The 22,866-nt window shown below is 40.2% G+C and overlaps 1 protein-coding gene across 1 annotated transcript in view; it reads right to left on the bottom strand.

Annotated features, from left to right (window-relative positions):
• The window catches only part of cacna1c (calcium channel, voltage-dependent, L type, alpha 1C subunit), a gene marked incomplete at its 5' end in the record, with an annotated part of 126,866 nt that overhangs the window by 38,385 nt on the left and 65,615 nt on the right, over positions 1-22,866 (bottom strand). Inside the window, 5 exons of the mRNA XM_087175401.1 lie at positions 2,636-2,726; positions 12,471-12,555; positions 13,049-13,136; positions 19,172-19,275; positions 22,284-22,523. Coding sequence (XP_087031527.1) covers positions 2,636-2,726; positions 12,471-12,555; positions 13,049-13,136; positions 19,172-19,275; positions 22,284-22,523 — 608 coding nt within the window. The remainder of the gene's footprint in view (positions 1-2,635; positions 2,727-12,470; positions 12,556-13,048; positions 13,137-19,171; positions 19,276-22,283; positions 22,524-22,866) is intronic.

The raw sequence follows: 22,866 nt of genomic DNA, 5'->3' as shown, positions 1-22,866 counted from the left end.
GAGAAGAGAAGAGAAGAGAAGAGAAGAGAAGAGAAGAGAAGAGAAGAGAAGAGAAGAGAAGAGAAGAGAAGTTCCCAGGATGAAAATTTGCATCCATGACATATCAAATCATTTTAATCTGTTGTGTTCACATAATATGATCTAACAATCGGCTGAATTTGTGAAGCTTATAAACTGGAGCTGCTCTACCATTCAAGGATTAACCCTAACCGAACTTCATGCACAAAATAATACTAATCTTTGGTTAATAGGTGGATACAATGATCACATTAAATTATGCATTTATTAGTGTCTTTATGGCTCCTTTTGTTGCATCTGAATATAATTTTATTGCTTGTATTTTAATTTTGAAAAATTAAGTAAATCGAAAGAGGATACAGCAGTATCTCAATAAAACAATAACATGTCTTTTAGGGAGTTGTTGTGAGAAGCTGTGCACTGATTTTGTCTGTAAAAACAGATGAATTGACTGACCAGCTGACTGACTGGCTGACTGACCGACTGACTGAAGCGATGAAATGAGTCACTGACTGACTGAAGGAAAGAATAAAATGACTGACTGGCTGGATTTGGAGGCTGACAGTACACACGTCTCTTCTCTCCATGTGTCCGTCTCGATTATGAGATCAGCGGGCGCCGAAGTAGCTCCTACCCTGAGGTCTGTCTCCATAGCGATGTGAAGAAGAACTGACAAACACTGAAAGGCTCAAGTCTTATCTCCATAATAGTGTGAGCAAATGCCCCAAGTCAAACTTGTTGCAATCTCTCAGAGGAAGTATGAGGGATTGTATTTCTAGGCGTGGCAAGGTTTACTCTTCATTAGGTTGTGGACATTTAGATTACTCACTCATTATTTAAGTAAAACTCAAAATTGCAAGTGTAAATTTTTCAGAGCTACTTTGTAGAAATGAAAAAGAGGACTGATGTTGTAGACCTATAATGCACATGTTTCAAATGAGCTTTATTCTGCAGCAGTTTTATAAATCATAAATGAAAAGATTAGACCCCGTACAGCAACAAGGTGTTAACTGGTACACAAGTAAAAAATATTTAATTATGGGATGGAACTTCTATGAACATTGCTGAATATTTTTATTTATTGCGAACAATTATTAAATGATGAAATCTGCATCAACAAAAATTAATCAGCGACTATTTTAATAAATGATATGTAATTTTAGTCATTTTTTGAAGCAAAAGGGCCAAATATTTGATTGTTCCAGCCTCTAAAATGTGAAGAATTGATGTGTTTGTTTGTGAAAGTGACAGTAAACTGAGTATGTTCACGTTCTGAACTGTTACCTGAACCCTACAAAATAACAGCTTCACTAATATCTGTTTCTACTACATTTTGGAGAAGATGTACTTTGGCTCTGAAGAAGACTGTGACGTTACGACATATTCTTTGTTTTGATTTGTTTTGGTCTGACAAGGAACAAACAAACAAACATAACAAAAGACAAAGTAACAGGTGGACAGCGAGAGTACAGATGAACAACAGCGTGTCATCCAAGTGTGCCTGGCAGCTTCACTGTTCCTCTGAGCTCTTCTGATTCAATGCGATTTCACCTCTAAATTGTGTATTTTACACTATTCTGCTACATTCAAAGTGGTGAACGGTTTTGTATGTAGGTGTGTTTGCTTGTGTGTGTGCTGAAGTGGGCCCGCTGGGGTCACGGCTCCAGTGTGGCCTCGCGTCTAAGAAAGAAAGCAACGCATTTCTTTGAATAATGTAAAAAATGAAAGGAGAGGGGAGAGCAGGAGTGAGTGAGTCAGCTGTTCTTGAGCTTCCCACAGGGGAGGAGGAAAGCACTTCACCAGAAAACACATGAAGGAGAGAGAGAGAGCAGAAACAGAGGGAGAGAGGAAGTGGGATTACTATTAGATGAGATGTAGATATCCTGCTTTTCCACATTTTGTTGGGTCCCAAATGACGACTGGGTTTTCCTTGTACCACATGATTCGACAAGCACTTTGGCCGCCTGATGGGCTTCCTCTGCTAATGTGCTCGTGTGATGCCATCAGTAAAGATCACTGTGATGGAACATTTCTGTCTCCGGCACTTTGCAAGTAACACTGATAGCAGATAATTTTGTTGTTAAGAAAGATCAATAATTCCAATTTTGATGATTTAGTTGTAGTATACTACAAAAACATATGAAGCACGGTGGCTGCTGCAATACTAAGGCCTCGATGACATAAAAATAGAGATGACCTACGTTTCATTCAGGTCACACATTTTTTTGGGGAAAAAAAGTGCTTTCATTGGCTTTAAAAATGAAAATGACCTCTGGGAAAAGAAACTCTGGTTCGTTGTCTCTTCAGATCCACCAAGTTCTCCCTATTAAAAATTCAACAGTTTGTAGTGTGATGACAACCCACTGTTACTGTTCTCTGCTCTCCTCTAACCAATGTCAGTGCATGAATTTCTCTAGACCTCAGTGATGAGACAGCGGTCTGGCTTAGTGAGATCAGTGAGGGATAGAGGCAGGATGAGCTACCTGTACCATGGCTAACACAGCACAGATGCAGGATAGAGTTCATCCTTGGGACTGGCAGAAGGTGACTGAGGGAGCTGAGGAAAAGAGGGAGGAAAAGAGGTATGTGTGTGTGTGTGTGTGTAAGAGGTACTTACGCTAGCCGGGTACAGCAGGTCTCCCCCTCCACATCTCCCCCGGGGGCATTGTCTGTGTTGACTGATTCATTCTCACTGGCTGGCATGCTCACTGAGAGAGAGAAAGGAGCAGAGGCAGAGAAAAAGAGACGGCATATGGAGAGAGGAGGAAAGAAAAAGAAACAAGGACAAAAGATGAATTAACAGGACAGAGAACGGGTTGTACATCCTTGCTTACACCATTCTTGTGCTGGTTTTTTCTATATAGCTTCCTCTAAACCTTGAACCTGAGATGTTGTGAACTCTTAATCTCAACTTTACTTTACAAATCTATACACACTGGAATGTTACAAAGTGTATCCAGTTTTCTGTGGGTAAATGCTGAGGCGCACTGGATGTTGGGTCACTTTGTGAAGTTATCATTTATAAAATTATAAACTTATATTTCCCCAATATACAAACTAATTAAAAGCTACTGTTGACATGAAGGGATTCACAAGTCAGCATTGTCCGACCCAACTAATTAAGACCCACTGTTACACTCATACCCTTGAGTCAATGAAACCATTCCCAAATTTTGCACCGATTGCCTAAAGTAATTATGCACTAAGTTGCCACACTAGCAATATTTACCAGTTATGGATCCTGGGACACAACCTCTGCAACAGCTATTAGGATGGATTTCAACTTCTAAACTGAAGAATAGATTAATGCTGGGTGAACTGAGTCTTAACAAAACCCTTTTATGATTTTATAGCTCATGGAGACTGAAAGAAAAAACAAGATGTAGATTTCTGTCTTTGGTCTGTAAATGTTGTGGGGGATGCTGGAGCTTAATTTCAGACATGGTTTTGAGAAAACCTTATAACGCTTTAAACTTTAATTTTGGCAGGATGTAAACGCACACATCTGAAAATAAAACATGCTCCAAAGATCTTTTTGCAGATGTGTAAACAGGTAGCTAGCTAGCTGAGCCCAATCTTTCTTTCTTTATAAAGTCGCAAGGAGACTGCAAGTGTGTCACTTTGTCCTTATTTAAAGACAAGTTTAATGACGTGTAAAGATGGCAGGATGAATATTGGGAAGATGGAGGCAGAGGCTGCTGTAGAGGAAGGACAGGAGTAATATTAAGTGTCAGTTAAGGATGGAAAAGTGTTAAAGTGGAAAAAGAGGGAGAACGGACTAAAAAAAGGGTGAATGGGGGGAAGGGAGTGATGGATGCATAGAGGGAGGTATGGATAGAGGGAGCCAGCGAAGGAGGTGAATGTGGGGATGGTTGGTTGAGAGATTGATATGAAGTGAGGCATTGCTTTTTATTGCTTCTGTCAGTCTTTGCCTGCCTGCGGGAATGAGCTGTGCTCCCCTCACTGTCACCTCAAACACTTATTGTAACACCAGAGTCAGATACTGCATATGAATCTCAATGTCTCTTGTGTTAAAATAAGATACTCACTGCTGGAAACAAAAAACTACTCATGCATACCAGCTCTTAGTATAAAACCAAGAAACATGATCAGCACTTAAGATGAGAGGGCATTTGCCTTGAAACTTGACATCTACTTTTACTTAATGACAGACTTCTAGGAGTTAAATATATTATATACACAGAGCTTTTCTGTAAATGTGCTCTATTTTTAAAAAAAAAATCAGATCCAGTAACAGAGTTCTGTGTGTTAGAAAATGATTTTCAACCCTGCCATTGGCCCTAATGCACTTATGCTGTGATTTTAAAGTGTTTCATGCAGATTCAATGATGGGATCTAGAAATCCTAAAGTTCCATACGATAAAAGTAAATCATGTTGAACGTGTACCTTAGCGTCAAGTTACAGCCTTAAATAAAGATGAGTTAATAGATCTGCCAAACAAATAAGCAATCAAGCAAAGCAAATTAAAGCAAGAAAGCAAAGTGTCTCCCAGCATGCATTTGGTCACCCCAAGTTCAAAAAAGAGATATATTAAAGGTGTGAGTTATGACTTTCACTAAATTCAGCATTGTTGTTGAAACCTAAAAAAAATTAGCTTGCATGAAAGCACTTAGCTAACATAATACATCAAAATAAGCTACAGTGAGTGAGCAGTGCATGAGGCCAGTAACACTTTGACACTTGGCGGGTGATGGATAAATTCAGTGTTGTAGAGATCAGGATGGTCTCTCTGAACATTAAGGCCCCCGGGATCCACAGGGACAACTGTGTGTTCCCTCACATCGACACGTGTCACCTGCTGCTGTGGCACTTAGTTAAAAGCACTTGCGGCCCTCTGGTCCCTCCTGAGGCCAAAGCCTTTCAAATATAAAACCAGCCTTGTGCCTCCTCCTCAATGGAGCTCTGAACTAGTTTAAGACCTATTGTTAGAGTAAACCCCAAAGACCAGAGACACAGAGAGAAGGAAGGAAAAGCAAGGAAAAGGAACGCAGAGCATGTTAGAGGGAGAAATGGCAGCAGGAAGGAAGCGAATGAGAAAAACGGGTAAGGGTCACGCTTTTTCAATAGTTGGAGAGATTTGTTCATTCTTAACAATGTTGGCATGTGTTAAAACATTAAGCAACAACACTGTCTGAAAAAGAATGTGTGTGTGTGTGTGTGTGTGTGTGTGTGTGTGTGTGTGTGTGTGTGTGTGTGTGTGTGTATCCTAGTGTACGGATCTGTTTTGGTTAGGTCTACATACTAAAACAAGGCTTAAGTCAGATATTCATTATCCATACCATCATCTCCAGAAGTATTTTACATATACCTCAAACAGTCAAAATGTCCGATACCACATCCCAAAGTGACAAAAATGACCATAAATTCATAGTTAAAATCCTTGTCTCATTAATCAGAACATTAGCCCAGCAGGCACCAGACGTCTAATGGCTCTAACGTCAGACAGACCTGAAATTTTAGTTGGAGATGAAAATCAGGTTGATGTCAAAACTCAAAGTTGGCGAACTGACGTTGTGATGTTTAGCTGACATTTAGCCAACGTTTGGCGGACGTGGAGTTTTGGTCACCATGGATCACGACTACTATGATGGTATTTTACATCAATATTGGCATGAGACATTGGGAAGATTTTGATTACTTAACAACACAACTTCAAACCAACAAAATATCAACGTCAGCTGTCGTCAGTATTCTACTAATTGACATTGACACTGTCCTGAAATTAAATTTTGGTCTCTGGCAACCTACATTCAGCCAAATATCAAAATCTAATGACGTTGGTGGCCAGCTACGTGCCTGCTGGGAGGTTTCTCATGTTCATGTCTTGTTATGATTGAATACAACAACTTAATATTTAGAATTTACTCTTTTTTCTTCACGAGGCAATTGTCACGTTAAATTTAGAGTAAAAATGACCATCCAAAAAATTTGATAGCATCTAAGCTATCAGCACGAAATACTTTTTTCAAGTCAGTGAAAAGAAGCACAAATCCCTTACATTTCTACTCAATAGTCTGGCAAGTGCCTGGTGAAAATGACAATAAGACTAAAGCTCCAGATTTAAAGCTATTTTTCCATGAACTTTGATTATCATCGCTAGCATGGCTAGCAACAATTCAAGGGGGATTTTAGGGAAAGGAAGCTGAAACAACAAGGAAAGGACTATGATATCACAAATATTATAAATGTTTTTAGTTGCCATACACAGTGGACGACCTCCACTACAGTTTTTTCTTTTTTTTTTCTGTGATGACACTGTCCTCTTATTGTTTTTTCAGACAAGTCAGGCAGATGCGAACGTTTCCTTTCCTCTGAACCTATAAAGGAGAAAAGTGGCTTCATCTCAAAACAGTAATGTTGTTTCCTCTCCTTATTCCCTGTACTGAAAGTTCTCGCCTTTTCAATTATACATGAATAAAAGTTGAGAGCCATGAAACATGTTAAAGATTTAAATACAATGAAGACATGCAATTTGAACAGCGGTGGGTCACCAGTGTGACAGAATATTAAGACTGTATACATGGCCTTGAGATTATATTGTTAGATTATTATTATTCAATAGTAAGTCTACAAAAGGGGTGATGAACACAGCAAGAATAAACAGTTTTTACAGTATTGAGAGGCAGCCACAGTCCACTTTAGCTCAGAAGCTTTGGAGGGGTTCAGAAAAAGATGCTTACTCCAGTGCAGGGGGAGGAGTAGTGTAGAGGAGAGGAGAGGAAGTATAAGAGAGGAGAGGAGAGGAGAGGAGAGGAGAGGAGAGGAGAGGAGAGGATGGAAGAGGAGAGGAGAGGAGAGGATGGAAGAGGAGAGGAGAGGAGAGGAGGGGAGAGGAGAGGTATAGGGGTAGAAAGGAGGAAAGAGGCTGCAGTCTGCTTGCATGTCTAGAATCACGTTCCAAGAAAATCTTTAACTAGTGTTGGACCATGCAGACAGACGCACACGCCTTACGAAGGAAAGCCGCATTTTTCTTCACAGCTCCACGTAGAGACTGAAAACGATGGCTCTTACCTGGGGATAGAGAGCACGGCTCAGCAAGACAAACACACACACACACACACATGGGTACAAACGAATAGGCACTCACAGTCAGCACAAATGCCGAAATACACAAACTGTAAATTTGAACACAAATAATCACATGTACTCATACTTGCTCTCATGCCATACACAACCTGTTGCGAGGAAACATGATTGGTTCTGCAAAAATGACATTCCCTCTTTACAGTCACAGCTCATCTCTTTACTCCAGCTGTAACTGCAATTGGAGATGTATTACTGCCATTATTGGCAAGGACTTACTTTTTCTTCCTTGTACCATTTTGTCTTTTAATCTCTTTTTTATTCTCAGACTTCAACCATCATGTCTGAGCTTGAAACTTCTCATCCTCTGAGGTAACTAGAATTACAGCTTTGCGGTTGTATGCCTCCGTCAATCAGACTAGTTTCAGGTTACATCCCTGTTTATCCAGAATCATATAAATTATTAAACATTTGTGTGAAATTTTGTCATAATTGCTATCTGAAGTCTTGAGTTACGGCTAAAACCGTGTTTTGTGCGGTCACAGTAACCTTGACTTTTGATCTAATCAGTCCATCCTTGAGTCCAGGTGGACATTTGTGCCAAATGTGAAGGGATTCCCATGAAGAGGGAGTCATGACTTAGATACCGTGTTCACAAGTATGACGGATGGACGGACAGATGGACAACCCGATAACATAATAACTCCAGCCCTGTCTATTGTGAGGGGGCATAAAAAAATTACTTTTTTTTATCAAGATATTGACTTGTTCTGGTTTATAATATTTCACTGTATACAATAAAAATCAGGACATGCCTGTAATTGCATTTCTAATACACACAGAGCACTTCCTCCCTGTAGTGCAGCTTGGTGAAAACAAGCAGTAGACAACTCAATCTGTGAATCAATCAGAATACAGCTAGAAACCAACCAACCAATCTGAATATGGCTAAAAATCAACCAACCAATCACAATAGGGCTAAAAACCAATTAGAATATGGCTATATATCAACCAATCACACTATGGGCAAAACCAACTAACCAATCAGAATAGAGCTACAAATCTACCAATCAGAAAACAGCTACTAACCAATCAACCAGAATACAGCTACAAACCAACTAACCATTCAGAATGCTAATACCAACTAAACAATCAGAGAACGGCTACAAATCTGCACGAAATTTGAAGGGATTCGCTTGAGGAGTTCCCAAGATATTGTGTCCACAAGGCCAAAACTGTGTTTTACAAGGTCACTGTGAGCTTAACCATTGACCTTTGATCATCAAATTCAAATTAGTTATACTTAAGTTTAAGTGAATATTTGTGCCAAATTTGAAGGAATTCCCTTGTGTCTTTACTGAGCTATTGTGTTCAAGATAATGGGAGGAACGGGCAACCCGAAAACTTAATGCCTCAAGCCCTGGCTGTCACTGGCGCAGAGAGGCATAAAAAGAAATTACAGGACAGAAAGAGAGACAGAGGGAAGAGGGAAATATAGAAAGGTTGCCATTGGGATGATTACATATTCTGGAGATTTTAGGAAGTCAACATTTACCTACCTACCTAACTACTTAATTAACTAACTAACTAACTAACTAACTAACTATTAACCATCTTCTTGGCAAACACAAGCGTGATTTCACCACATTCTCTTACACTCTTTACATCATTGTGAGCCTGTACATTCATCAGCATCCTCCTCCACACTGGGATCATTCTGTTGTTGAATTCTGCTCATTTTTGCAGTGATTCAGATGAGATTGCGCAAACACGTCATACTGCAGAAGAGAACTAGTAGTATTCTCTCATGAATCCCTTTGTACAGTAGCACAATTGAAATAAAAACACGACATACACAGATATGAAGCATGAAGTCTAGCAAAAATAAGATACACAAACATAGATGCAAAGACAAGCTGACTTGAACTAAAGAGACACACACACATGCACTCATACAGTAGACAATCATACAAATATCCATTTAAATCAACCAATCACTGCACGAGAATCGTTTAAGCTTCGACTGAGCTGCAGACGACTATGACAAATGAATGATGAGCAGATGTAGTTTTACGTTTTACAACTAAAACATAACCTGTCACCAAACACAGGAGGCAGCCCCTCCAACTCCACACACTGTAGAGAGTCATGCTCTTATCACACATTTTATACCACTATTATCAAAATATACTTTCTGTAGCAGATGTTTGATGACCTTGATGAAAGCCAAAGGCAATAAAGTTGTGCTTCTTTCTGGAAACTTAATCCTCTAGACAAATGCACATTTATCATGTCAAAAAGTGGAAAAGCAAAGTTTCAATGGCAGAGAGAGAAAAATAGACAAGTGAACATTTTCTCCCATCCAAGAGAATAGTCAGAAGTATGCTGATACTTCTAAATGAAAAGTATTAAATCTACTGAAAACATTTTGAGAGGAGCAGCCAAATGCAAGCAACACTTCAGCTGTATACTGACACAGACTTGGCACCAGGCAGTGGACAAGGGAACTGTCTTCACTGTTTTAATACTGGCTGTAGACTTTTGTCTTATCCTTGATCCCTGCCATCTTTCTCCCCAGCCACCTCCTCCAAATCCTCCTGGGAGGCCCTGGGGTGTTCCCAGGATAGATGGGATATTAAATCAGCTAATGTGTTCCAGAAGATGATCTAAACCAAACTAATCATACCAGAAGATTCTGATATAAGTACATGCCCCAATACAACTGAACACACACGGAAACACGTCACAAACACACAAAGATGCACACATACCGTCCTGAGAGTCAGTAGAGTGACTGAACCAGGCAAGCTTACTGGTCTTCTTACCCAAGTGGGCTGGAGACACTCCTACCACAGACGCAGTGGCAGGACGCCAAAACAAGACGACAGCATGCAAGAACAAGATGGCAGAGGGTGAGAGCATGCAAGACACACATACACACACATACAGTATGCCATTGGGGAAGCACATACAAATATTCAGAGGTAACACATCATATGATACATATACATAAATAAATAATGAACTACCACACCATTCGCATCACATCATATATCATCACATTTGAGTGTGTGCGTGCCTGCCTGCATGTGTATATGTCCTAGTCATGAGTGCAGGCTCATAAATGATAACCACCATATTCATAAGCTACCGGCACACACACACACACACACACACACACACACACACACACACACACACACACACACACACACACACACACAAAAACCATTTGTCTTCATATGAACACTTTGTTCACATCATACATCAATATTATGCCCCTGTAGCTCTTCACGTAAAGACGGTATGATAGATAGACATGGAGGAACATGTGTGAGGTCTCTGTATGAGTGTGTGGTCACTGGTGAGACTTGTTCATGATGTGAAATCCCATCTGTTCTCTGTCCCAGATACCCTCTGTATCACATACACATACACGCACACACACGCGCAAACACACACACACGCACACACACGCGCGCACACACACGCGCGCACACACACACACATACACTCACAGTCACACTCTATTTCTATCGCTCTGTCTCTGTCTCTCAACATCTATTTTTCCTTCCAACTCTCTGCTATCTTCCCCTCTAATATCTAAGTCTCCTCTCCCTTCTTAGGGCATGTGTGTGTGTGTGTGTGTGTGTGTGTGTGTGTGTGTGTGCGCGCCTGTGTGTGTGAGTCTATGCAAAATGTCCTGGGCAGCAGGGACAAACTGCCCTCATTCATCTTCCCAGAGGAGGATCCATCCATCGAGAAGAGAGGGAGGTAGAGCGATGGAAAGAGCAAGTGACTTGATATTCCACCTTCACAAACAAAGGGATGATTCATCTGTGTGACGGAGAACTTTGGATCATATATATCAATCATTTTGTCAGATCATCTAAATCTAATGGCAGTTAAGTTATACCGTTTGGTAAAAGCAATGGACTGAATCTTGCACCTGACTGATACGGGTATCAGTCAGGTGCAAGAACCATAAGTGTATGTTTCTATCAAACTGGACAGGATCAAGCACTTGCACAGTCTGTCTTGCTTTTCTCCCCAACTAACTTGGGCTTTTCTGGACATTGTGCATAATATCAGTGATAGAGAATTTGTGAAGCTTGGGGGAAAGAAGCATCTCAATATTGTAATGTGACATTTTCCAAATTGGCCCAAATGAGGGACCACATACTGTATTTGTTTGTTTGTTTGTTAATGTGCCAGTATCTCAGACACTGCTGATGTGTTTTTGCCACACTGATTAGCCCAAGGGAGCACAATGGTAACAGGTGAAAACAAGTAGATTTGTTATGGATTAGCCACAGGGGTGTTCTGCCTTATTCTCATGTAAATTGGGTCATTGCTCATTTGACCAAGTTAATTTCTTGAGATTCACTAAAAGATTAGAGCATCATTTTCCTTCTTTCTGTCTTCCTTCCTTGGCAGTCATGAGTGTTTCACAGAATGAGCCACAGTGCTTTGTCGGAGATGTGCAGAATATATGCAGAATGATTGCTCTGCCTCTGCATATTTAGCCTTCATTATTCATTCATTCATCACTGAGCCGAGCTCCAAGCTTTTACAAAACAGTTTGCAGTGCATACTGTACATACTGAACAGTACATACACAAAAACAGTATGAACACACTTTTTTTGCCAAATCCCTGCCTCTCCTCCTCCGTCCCTTTCTCAAGTTCTATTTATCCTCTGTGAGATCCAACCTCCAGGTTAAAAGAGGCCAGTGCTCTACTCTCCCTCCCTGGGAAATGTAGCTCACTCCTGGGGAGATGTGTCATGTGTGGCTGCCTCTCTCTGCAGATATTGTGGAGAGAGACTGGGTGTTAATTTATGTGTGTAAATTTCTGTCAGAATGCAAGTACACACATTCCTCAGAGTGTATACCTGCAATATGTGTGTGTATATGAGCTTCCATAAGTGTGTGTGTGTTTGTTGTGTGTATGCGAGTGTGTGCCCAGAGGCTATTAGCTGCAGTCTGACACATTCCACTAATATCCAAACAGGTTTTAAACCTCAGGAGGATTCTCAGCCAAAGCAAGCAGACAATATTAACATCCTCTCAGTCTGTCAGTCAGTCACTCTGTCAATAAGTCAGTCGTTCATTCACTGACTGTGAGCCACCACCGTGTGAAGGAGACTGCGGTGAGCTCACTACTTACAGACACAAACATATGTACACCCACACACATCCACAGTTGTCCTCACAACACACAAAATAGCTTCAGATATAAACACAATCATTCCAACGAATCTTTCCCACAAAAACTCTAGTTACAGAAAATTCTGACCATAAATCACATGTACATACAGTAAGCAAACAGATCATCACTTCTCTTGGCCTCTCTTACTTTTAAAAAGACACACACACACACACACACGCACGCACACACAGACTCACGGTTTCTGGGTTTGTCATCGTCCATGCCCTCATCTTCATTCTCTGGGTCAATGTCCTCAGCCTGAGTGATCCAGTCTAAATAGCCCTGTAATCACACACACATATAAAATCACATACAGAGATGGACAACATGACAATATCTTACACGACATGACAATATACTACTATCTAATGTATTCACTTTTCTGTCCCTCTGATATCCTCTTTCATTCAATCTGTAAATAATGTTGTAACTTTCGAAAGGGCTCAATATATAAAGTATTCTGCTGGTCGTCTCCTCCACACTAACGGTAAAGGATGTTCAATATTTAACAAAGCTGTAGTATCCAGGATAAGATGTCGTCTAAATTCTTATCTAACTCTGCACATCTTGTGGCCTTGCTTGAATTTGATTATTTAACAGTGTCACAATATTCTAAGATATACTTGTGCCTGATTTAGCCACTCTGAACTGAGTTTAATCTCATTTTTGAAAGCCTGAGAGTGACATACAGTGAATCTTAGTAGCAGGTAAAGACTGTTACATCCTCTTTTAGACCAGCACTCATTGAAACAGACAAACACACACAGCAGCCTACCTTGAGGTCCTCCTCTAGTTGCTGTTTTTCTCTGAGTTTCTGGAAGTCACCACGTGCCTTGGCCTTCTCCCTCTCCTTGGAAAACTCTCTGAGAGGAGGGGAGCATGATGGAGGGATGGGGGGGCAGAGAATTGGGAGGAATGAGGAGAGGAAAGAGAGACAGACGGGAAACAGAGGTAGGAGAAAAAGAATCTGAAAATCTAGATTGAAGGTTTCCCAAAATATATCACGTGACGAAACTGTGATAATACAGAGCATTACACTTCAGAACAGGAAGGATGGAAAACCTGCTAAAGAGAGAAAGAAATGTGAAGGGAAGAGAGAAAAGCTCTGCCAAGAAGATGTTAGTGTGCAAATAGAGATGAAAACAGATCCAGACTGAGAACCTGCAGCTTGGTTCACATCTCAAACAACCAGTTTATCTAGATATATTTTAAGAAGCTCAATACACTTCAATTCAGTTCAGTTTCTATGTTTATAAATATTGTAACTTCTTCATAAAAACTTGGATTTTATCAAATCCCAATACAAAAGTTATATTGTATTATGGTTTACCGATCTATTTGTCTGCCATTTGTTCCCAGTGTTTGCCCTGCACAAACCATCTGAATTAATATAGCCGGATTCTAATCATTAAGCCTGGTGTGCTTGTGAGAATGTGAATTGTGTCACCCCCACTGACTCACTCATAGTGGATAAGTGAAGAAATTTCCTTCATTCTTTGAGAAGAAAGACGCAGTGTGAGCAAACTATCCCACAAACAGCTATTCCACTGCACTACCTGTGTTAGTAGGGATGGCTCTCAGTCAACTTTTAACTCAGCTGGGATGCATCTAGTCTGAAATTATCACTTGTGACTAATCAATACTGACAAAGGGACAAAACCAACTACAAAACTGAAATACTAATTAAAAGGATCCTCTGGCTGTTTTCTTATTGTTCACATTGTACACACTGGCTGCTACATATGCCTGCATGTCTTAAAATGCTTTGAAGTGTATTATCTGTTCTGTTGCTGTCCCAAGGCAACAGGGCCCCAGGTGCACCAAGGCCTGCTGGGAGACGGAGTTCCTGCAGTGTGTTCTGGGTCTAGCCCGCATCTCTTCCCACTTGCAATGTGCTTGATACAACCCCAGAGGGAGGCACAAAGAGGGCACCCCTCACCAGCTGCACCACCTCAGCTTGCTCCTGTCAAATTGGAGGAGAAGTGGCTCTGCACTGAGGTCAGCCTGCATCACTGAGCTCCTCACCTTTTGTCTGACATCTCATTCTTTCGGTCACTACCCAGGAGCTCTAGCCATATGTCAGAATGAAGATATACAGGTAAACTGAGATCTTTATTTTGTGCCTCAGCTCTTTCTTCAAACACTGTTTGCAAATCTTCATGTGGAAAATTTTAGATTTAAGGATGTAAACGTAGAATTAACACGAACAATATAGTTCTACTACTAATTCCTACTATTACTCATTTCTGATACTCCTATAACTACTTGTCATGAGGCTTCCTGGTGTCTTTTATCTTAATCTAATGAGCTCGATACCTGGTTTTTCAAGATTCTTGGGATTCTGGGGTTGATTTGCACAAAGAGGATATAGAGAAAAATTATTCAAGACAACTAAAATCAATGTTAGGAGAATGTGAAATACTGAAATATTATGATGAAACCTGGTGAAATTACTTCCAGGTGTCAGGATGAAAAAAATAATTAAGGAGAATTTGATTAAATGATGCACTTGGGAAAGGTCAAAGTCAGGTTGGAGCCAAAGAATACAGTTTGAACAAAAAAAATAATAATTTGGATGAGAGCTGACAGGAGCTGGGAGGCTTTTGCACATTCGCGGCTGAAAAGTGTAAAAAAAAAAAAAGAAAAAGAAAAAAATCACTGGACACTGCCTTGTTAGCTGCATACATTCAAGTAAGACTTCTTGCAGCTATGGAAGTCTGAAAAAAGTTTCTGAAACTAAAGTTTAAGTAAATATTTTCCATCCGATATTATGCAATCAGTACATAGACTTTAATTAAACATGAAGGAGGCTGTGTATAATGTTAAGTTCACTGTTCCCTAAAGAGTAGACTCCATAAAGACATGGTGTCGTTTTCATTGATTTTTACAGTCTATAGGCTGGAACAGAATTAATGTGTGTCTGTGTGTGAAAATTAGAGGATTGATGGAACCTCAGATCACACCTACAAACTACAGACACACATGCACGTGCGTGCGCGCGCACACACACACACACACACACACACACACACACAGACATAAAACCAGATCAATGAGCATTAGGACAAACTGCTATTGTCTCGCTTGTCAGAACATTAGCAGGACACCCAATCATATTGATCTGTGTGTTTCTGTGTGTCAGTGTGTGTACATACTGTCTGTGCGCGTGAGTGCAGCTGTGAGGGCAAAACTCTGAGGCATCACTCTCATTTTCCCATTCTCATTGTCTCATTTTTCTGTCCTAAATCATCTTTGAATTCTTTTTTCTCCACTTCCTGTTCCTTTCTCTCTTTGTGTCTTTCAGGCCAGACTCTCCTTCTTCTTTTACGTATAACATCAATTCCAGACAAATGTAGACACACTCAGTGTCTCTATGTCCGTCGCTCTCCTTCTTTCTGTTTAGCCATTAGTTATTATGCCAATCTGAGACCCACACACACACCATGGAGGAAGCAGTTGGTAAAAGGTCAGACTGTGTAGTGTGTTGACAGCATCATTAGTCAGAAGTCAGACAAACAGTCAGACAGCCAAACCCCTTCAAGCTGTTTGGACCAGACAGACCTCTATTATTTTTCTCACAATGCTGCTGTCACATCACCGTGGGTATCAAGAGTCAGATTCGGGTCAGTCAGTCAGGGGTGAGACACTTCACTCCCCTAAACCTGTTTGCTACACGATGAAACCATCAGAATGAGCTAGCTGTGATGCTTCACACAACTCATTCTTGTTCCAAATTATACTTAATTGCAAAGCTAATGATTATCTTTTAAATGGAGGCTGGTGGGTGGTCAATAAACTGGAGAGGTTCAATATCCATAAACATAAAGACAAAGTTGAACAGATTGATTGTTTTTGGCCAAACGTACCATGAATTTCCAAAAGCTGAAACACAACTGTTGCAAAGCATTTGTCAACATCCTCACAGTGGTCTGAAAGCACATTTGGCGTGGTATAAGCTTGCCTATGTGTCTCCTCATCTTAAATGGAGATAACAGTGTTTGCTGCCAGTACTAGTCCTTTTCTGTGGAAACGGCATTGAAGTGCTGTATTAAGGAGAGCAATATCCAAAAGGTCTCAGTAGCACAGAATAACCATCTGTCCTGCTGAAATGTCCTGATGCCAGATGCTGAAGTATGATTTCACTACAGTCAGCTATAAATAATAATGAGTAGAAATGTATGAGCACTTAATGTAACTCAGTTGGTAGAGCTCCAAACCCTCATACATGTGTAGCATTACATATACAAGCATCACCAAATGGTATAAATTTAAATGTCGGCTGTCAGGTCATATTTTTCCTTGTGCCACATGTGCCAGTACATACTATGTCTTTACAAAAGTCTGCAAACTGCACTACTTTCTATATTTCTGTACATACTTTGCACTTGTTAAACTTTAACACCATCTACTGCCAGAAACAGGAAGTAGAAAGAAACAAAGAATTCCTCTGAGCAAAGACAAAGGAGCAAAGCTCTCCAAGAACAATAGTAAAAAGGCGAGAAAAAGAAGTTAGTTTCAATTGACCTTTGCCCCTGCCCTTACCCGCTCAACACCCCCAGAACCAAGTTTAGCACAAAGAAGGATCCGATGATGATTAAGGTGACAAAATAGACCCAGGGCCACCTGTAATCTACTGCATCATTCACCTAGGAGAGGGAGTAATGGAGGAGAAGGGCCAAGGAGAGGAAACAGTAAGGATGGATGTGAAGTAAAGATGGAGGAAGGAGACAGAAGTCAAGATTGATTGAGAGGACAGGGATGAAAGTGAAGAAGGAGCAAATATGGGATGTTAGGAGGGAGGGGAGGGAAGAAGGGAGCAAGCGAAGGAGTTAGATCCTTAGTGAAAGTTCCCAGCAGATGGAAACGTTTGCTTCTGTGGGATCCCTGCTGGGATTATGGTGCATTCATAGTATTTGTCAGAGTCACTCTGTGTGCCACATGGCAATTTATTTGACCAGCTGTATTTAACATGGATTAAAAAAATTAGAAAGAGGTGTATAGGTTTATTTAGGAGCCATATTATAGGTTGGCCATGCAAAATAGCTGTCATGGCAGACGGCTATGAATGGCCCCATGCGAAATCAACAAATTTGAGCAGATGTATTTCTGTGAAAAGGGAAGGTTAGAAATTGAAAGTGAAAACAGTCCATTCAGGCTTAGTCACTGTGGAGAGACAGCATTTTAGTTACTTTAACAAACTGTGTAGCAAGACTCCCGTGGATTTATTGATTGATTGATTATTGTCTATCAATATCTTTACTCTTTCAAACAAAATTTAAGGATAGAAAGACATAAATGGTTTATTCTATATTTTAATTACAGATGCACTGATGGCAACTTGGCTGATTCTGATTTCTGATTTTTTAAAATGTCTGACCTGCTGATTTCGATTTTGGCCAATACCACTACAACTAACTATTTTCTAACTATTTTTATTATTAAAGTCATTCTGTTGTTATAATTATTAGTTTTAACTCTGATGACCAAATTATTTATATGTGGAAACTAATGTTTCATGGACGTTTAAAAAAAATGTTGTTCCCTATTAAGTGCAGCCTTCTATCCCATAATTTCCGTCTTTAATGCCATGTTTCCTCCAGACTCTACTCTGTCCTCACAAGAACCTTTTTTGCCTGTTGTGTTTTCCCTGTTGTGCAAGTTTTTTTTAGCATTCTACCTCCACGGCTGACCTGAGGGGTGAATTATTTATACCCCAGTGTGTCCCTACAGGCCGGGTGGTGCTTGTACTAAAACAGCGTGACTTGGCAGAGCGGGGTAAAACAGCACCCAGCTTGCCTGCTAAAGCAGCATTTATTGAGCAAAACACACACATACTCACACACACTCTACACTCTGAGCCAATGGCTTCACATTCCACTATACAAATATACATACAAACAAACATACATTAACAGTGAGGGCAGATGAGTACTAATTTGCATGAGCCAAACATGTATGTAAACCAACACATACGTAATCACACAACAATGATCTTGTTGTGCATTCTGCAGTTTAAGGCAGAAGAAGGTCTCTTGAAACTGAGCGTAGACTGAACAAAAATAATGAACTTGACTAAAAGAAAGTTAGAAATGTAAATAAACCTGAGCTTGTCAAAAGAGTCCAGCAAGTCTGGAAGGTCTGAATGATGTATGTGTGTGTGTGTGTGTGTGTGTGTGTGTGTTTGTGTGTGTGTGTGTGTGTGTGTGTGTGTGTGTGTGTCCACCTGTCCATCACAGACAGATTGTGATGGGATGTGGCCCCTTGTGGTCAGCTGACATGGACATAGCAGATAGACATGAGGTCCGCCATTGCTTTATGTGTGTGTGTGTGTGTGTGTGTGTGTGTGTGTGTGTGTGTGTGTGTGTGTGTGTGTGTGTGTGCGCGGTGTGTCTCTTGAGAATGTGACAAATGATTGATTGAGTAGAACAGAAAGTAGCGAGCGTGGGAGATTTCGCTCAGTCCAGTGAAACGTTAGTTTATCTTTCCTCAACTGTGGAGGTTTGTGGTGTGTGGTCAGCTCTGCTTTTACCTCTGGACTGCTGAGGTGAGGCTGCTCTTATCACCCTGCTCTTATTTACATTTAATTTCTTTTGTGTACCACTTGACTGAATCAGGACAACCTTCACAGTGATTCTAAATCAGGCTATTTGTCAGCTTAATCACTCTGGGCATTTTGCAACTCCGAAAATCAGAATATATGCAGAATTTTCTTTCCTCTTGATTCCACTCATCCCTGATTCACTGGATTCTCAAAAATAAACTAGTTGCACTTTAAATGTTTGGTTATGGGAGTCTTGCTACACAGTCATTTACTTTCATATCTATCTAAAACAATACGAACAGCCACAACACAAACAACACACATACGTACACACATGACAACAGCATAACCTCTTACCCGCTCAACACCCCCAGAACGAGATTGAGAACGAAAAAGGAGCCGAAGATGACGAGAGAGACAAAATAGACCCATGGCAGCTCATAGCCCATAGCATCCTGCATCTGAGAGAGAGAAGAGACAGAGGAGAGAACGAGAAAGAGAAAAAAGAGGTTAACAGGGAAAGAGTTGGTAGGTTGGAGGAGACAGGAAAGATAAAGGAGGTGGAAGGAAAAGGTTTGAGAATTGATGTGGAGAGAATGATGGAGTGAATGAGAGGGGGCAGTAGAGGACAGGACAGAAAGTGTGTTAGTGAGTGAAAGAAAGAAGGTAAGGGGAAACATGACAGACAGGAAACAAGGAAAGAGCAGTGCCTGTTAAAAAGAGCAGTAGAAAGACCTGGCGAAGCAAGAGTGGCAGTATTGTGTGATTAAGTCTGTGTATAGACACTTGTCTTCCTGTTAGAGAACAGGTCCTTGACGATCCACAAGTGCTTTTGTAACTCAATGACAACCCGTAACTTTCATACTTAATGTGTGTTTACATAATTACACAATCAAGAAATCTTTTCTTGGAAAGGTGGATGGGCCTTTATGGGAAACACGGTTAGATGTTGTGACTCTACAGTCATTCATATAAACCAATTATATTTATTTATAGAGGATTTATGGCATGTGACACAAAAAAATCCAAGTGAAACCAATAAAAAATCTATTTTTCAGGATATTCAGTTACTGGGGAATATGCCACACATTCATCTGGATATTGTTAAGTATTGCTTAAACAGAGACAGATCGTTAACAGGGTTGATGTAAATGGGAGATGATGTAGACAAGGTGATGAATAGTTTAGTACCAGGATCCAATTACAATAGAAATGTCTTATGATTATTAGTCTGCACTTAAAGGGCATTTAAAAGACAATATCGGGAAAAAAATAATTTACAGAACTAAAAAGTTGCTTATTTCCAGTTCTGTAAATCAAAGAACTGCCACTTTAACACTCAGACTACTGGACAGAGAGAGATGAAGAGGGGAGATGATGGAGGAGGAGACAGAGGATTCATTTGCTACAACAGCAACAGATGTTGGACATCATTAATCTATATTCCCAAAAATGTGTTGCAACGAAAACAATGGAAATACATGGCCTAAACTTAATGAACCAAGCAAACCAAAGGGCCTGGCGTTGTCTAAATGTTTTTCCATAATCATTTGTACTTATAACTCCTGATAAATAGGGCCCATTCATTATAAAGAGAGCTGGCTACAAGAGCACTCTCATAATAAGCAAATTGTGCGAACTGATTTTGTGTTAACTGATGTGATACTAATGTGATGCTGTGTGTGTGTGTGTGTGTGTGAGTGTGTAGAGAGAGAGGATGCAGCAGACAGGGTAGTAGGAGAAGGGGTGTAGAGCTAGTAGGCTCTCTGCTCCATGTGTATACATGAACACATAAACAACTCACACCCATGCACACCTGCTTGTACGTATGTGTAGTAAGATCCCACACACACACACACACACACACACACACACACACACACACACACACACTACTGAACTACTGAATTCAGTCACATTTTTTCACCTAACTGAGATTAGTGAGCTCAAAATCATCAATCTTTCAACAAATGTCACTGCACCATTATATCCGTTTCATTGCTTTTTTTATTCATTAATACACTGACTAATCTAACGATTCATTCATTACTTTAGTACTTTGATAGCTATCCCCACGTTGGTGCCTCTCATATATTATCATTACATTCTTCTCGGCACAAAATCTGTTTGTCTGAAAAATAAATCACTGGTGATCTTTAAAAACCCCAAAAGGTAATTTTCCAGTTCTTAACATTTTTTCTATCCATCTAGATTAAAAATCTCTTAATGTAAACAAAAATGACATACTGTGTCTCACTGCTTGATTGAAGTTATTATCAGGAGGTATATTTGTCTTAACTATAGTTATCAACATTTTCAGACATAATGACATGCACAAGCAGGTAAGAAAAGACAGCCTCTCTGGCTGCCATGTTTTGGGGATTAGGAAATAAACTCACAACGCTAGAAACAAGTGCTGCCTTCTGTGTTTTTAAGATCACCAGCGATTTAAGTTTCAAAGAAATGGATACTTAGCTCTGTGACCTGAATATAACGATAATACGTGAGAGGTACAAATTAAGGCTACCTGATAGTAGGAAATCTTTCATTGCACTGTATTGTAGCACAGTTAATACAGAAAATTCTGTTAAAGGTGGCTTTTTGAAGATGTGGAGAAAACTGTACTCATCTGTACCACATGACTGCTTTCCAGAGGTGAGACAGGCGGCAGTGTGCGAGTTTCTGTAGATGCCATAATCTGCCAGAGTCTCATCGTGGCAAGAGATCACGGGACAGTTCTAGTTAATGTCTGATAGAACACACAGGTTGATGTTAAAACTGCATTTCATTTTGTATCAAAAATATAAATAGTTTACTATTTTTCTTCATTCTTGAACTATAATACTTTTTTATCCCACCTCCACTGCAAAGGTCTAAATCAAATGCTTTCTCATGAGGGCACAGATGGAGTCTGATTGAACCTTCCCTCACATCGATTAACAGCACAGATTTATCTATTGGTATATTTTGCTGGGCAGGGCAGCTGCATGCTCCTGGCCATTTACTGAAGGGCAGCATTTGTGTGTTCATGTATGTGTGTTCACTTGAAACTTGAATCAAGAATCAGGATTCAACACACGTTCCAAATGAATCTATGTCGTCAATTACACAGTGTATTGTCTGCATTGATTTAGCCTGAGATATGAGCTAACACATGTACAGACATCAACACAGTCTGTGTGTGTGTGTGTGTGTGTGTGTGTGTGTGTGTGCTGCGAATCTCGCTCTCTGAACAATCTGTGTGTGCATGCCTGCTTTTCTGAAATGTGTGTTTTTGTTATTGCTTTATATTATTTTCTCAAAAGCACACGTGACACTGATGTTACAGATATAGTATAGTCGCTACACACACCAAGCAGTATGGCACTCACTCATGCATACACACACACACACACACACACACACACACACACACACACACACACACACACACACACACACAAAGATACTATTGTGGTGTCCGGCTCACCCAGTATAGCACGTCCGTCCAGCCCTCCATGGTTATACACTGGAAAACCGTTAACATGGCAAATGCGAAGTTGTCAAAGTTGGTGATGCCGTCATTGGGACCCTCCCATCCCATTTTACACTCTGTTCCATTCTGTTTACAGTGTCGACCATAAGCTCCGTCAGGTGCGCACGGTGCCGGCTTTTCCTCTGCATTGGTGCCTGTGATAAAAGAGAAAAAAGTAAGTGGAAAGTTGTTTAACTGTATCCTTTCTCCCCAACGCTTTATCCAGTTACAAAGCAGGAGGAGCTGCTTGTTCCAGTTTTCTTTTAATGATATTCTCAATGTTCCTCAACATAGAGTCTTATGGATAATTATGTGAACAATATTGTGCAGTAGGTTAATGCCATAATTTTTTCTTAAAAATTAAATGATGTATTTTCCATCAGTTTGCGATGGTGGATCCATCCAAACTTTGGAAGTGCTTAAACTGTCAATTATCTCAGACTGTCTATGTAGGAAAATGAACACAAATTTAATTAAAAATAAAAAAAAATAATCCTTCAAAAGTTTTGGTACATGTACGTTTTAAGAAGAACTTTTC

This window comes from Seriola lalandi, unplaced genomic scaffold (genome assembly GCF_002814215.2).
Source record: "Seriola lalandi dorsalis isolate HSWRI2012SDOR001 ecotype SW California unplaced genomic scaffold, Sedor1 jcf7180002054467, whole genome shotgun sequence".
NCBI lineage: Eukaryota > Metazoa > Chordata > Actinopteri > Carangiformes > Carangidae > Seriola > Seriola lalandi.
This window is presented reverse-complemented; position numbering and strand designations above follow the sequence as displayed.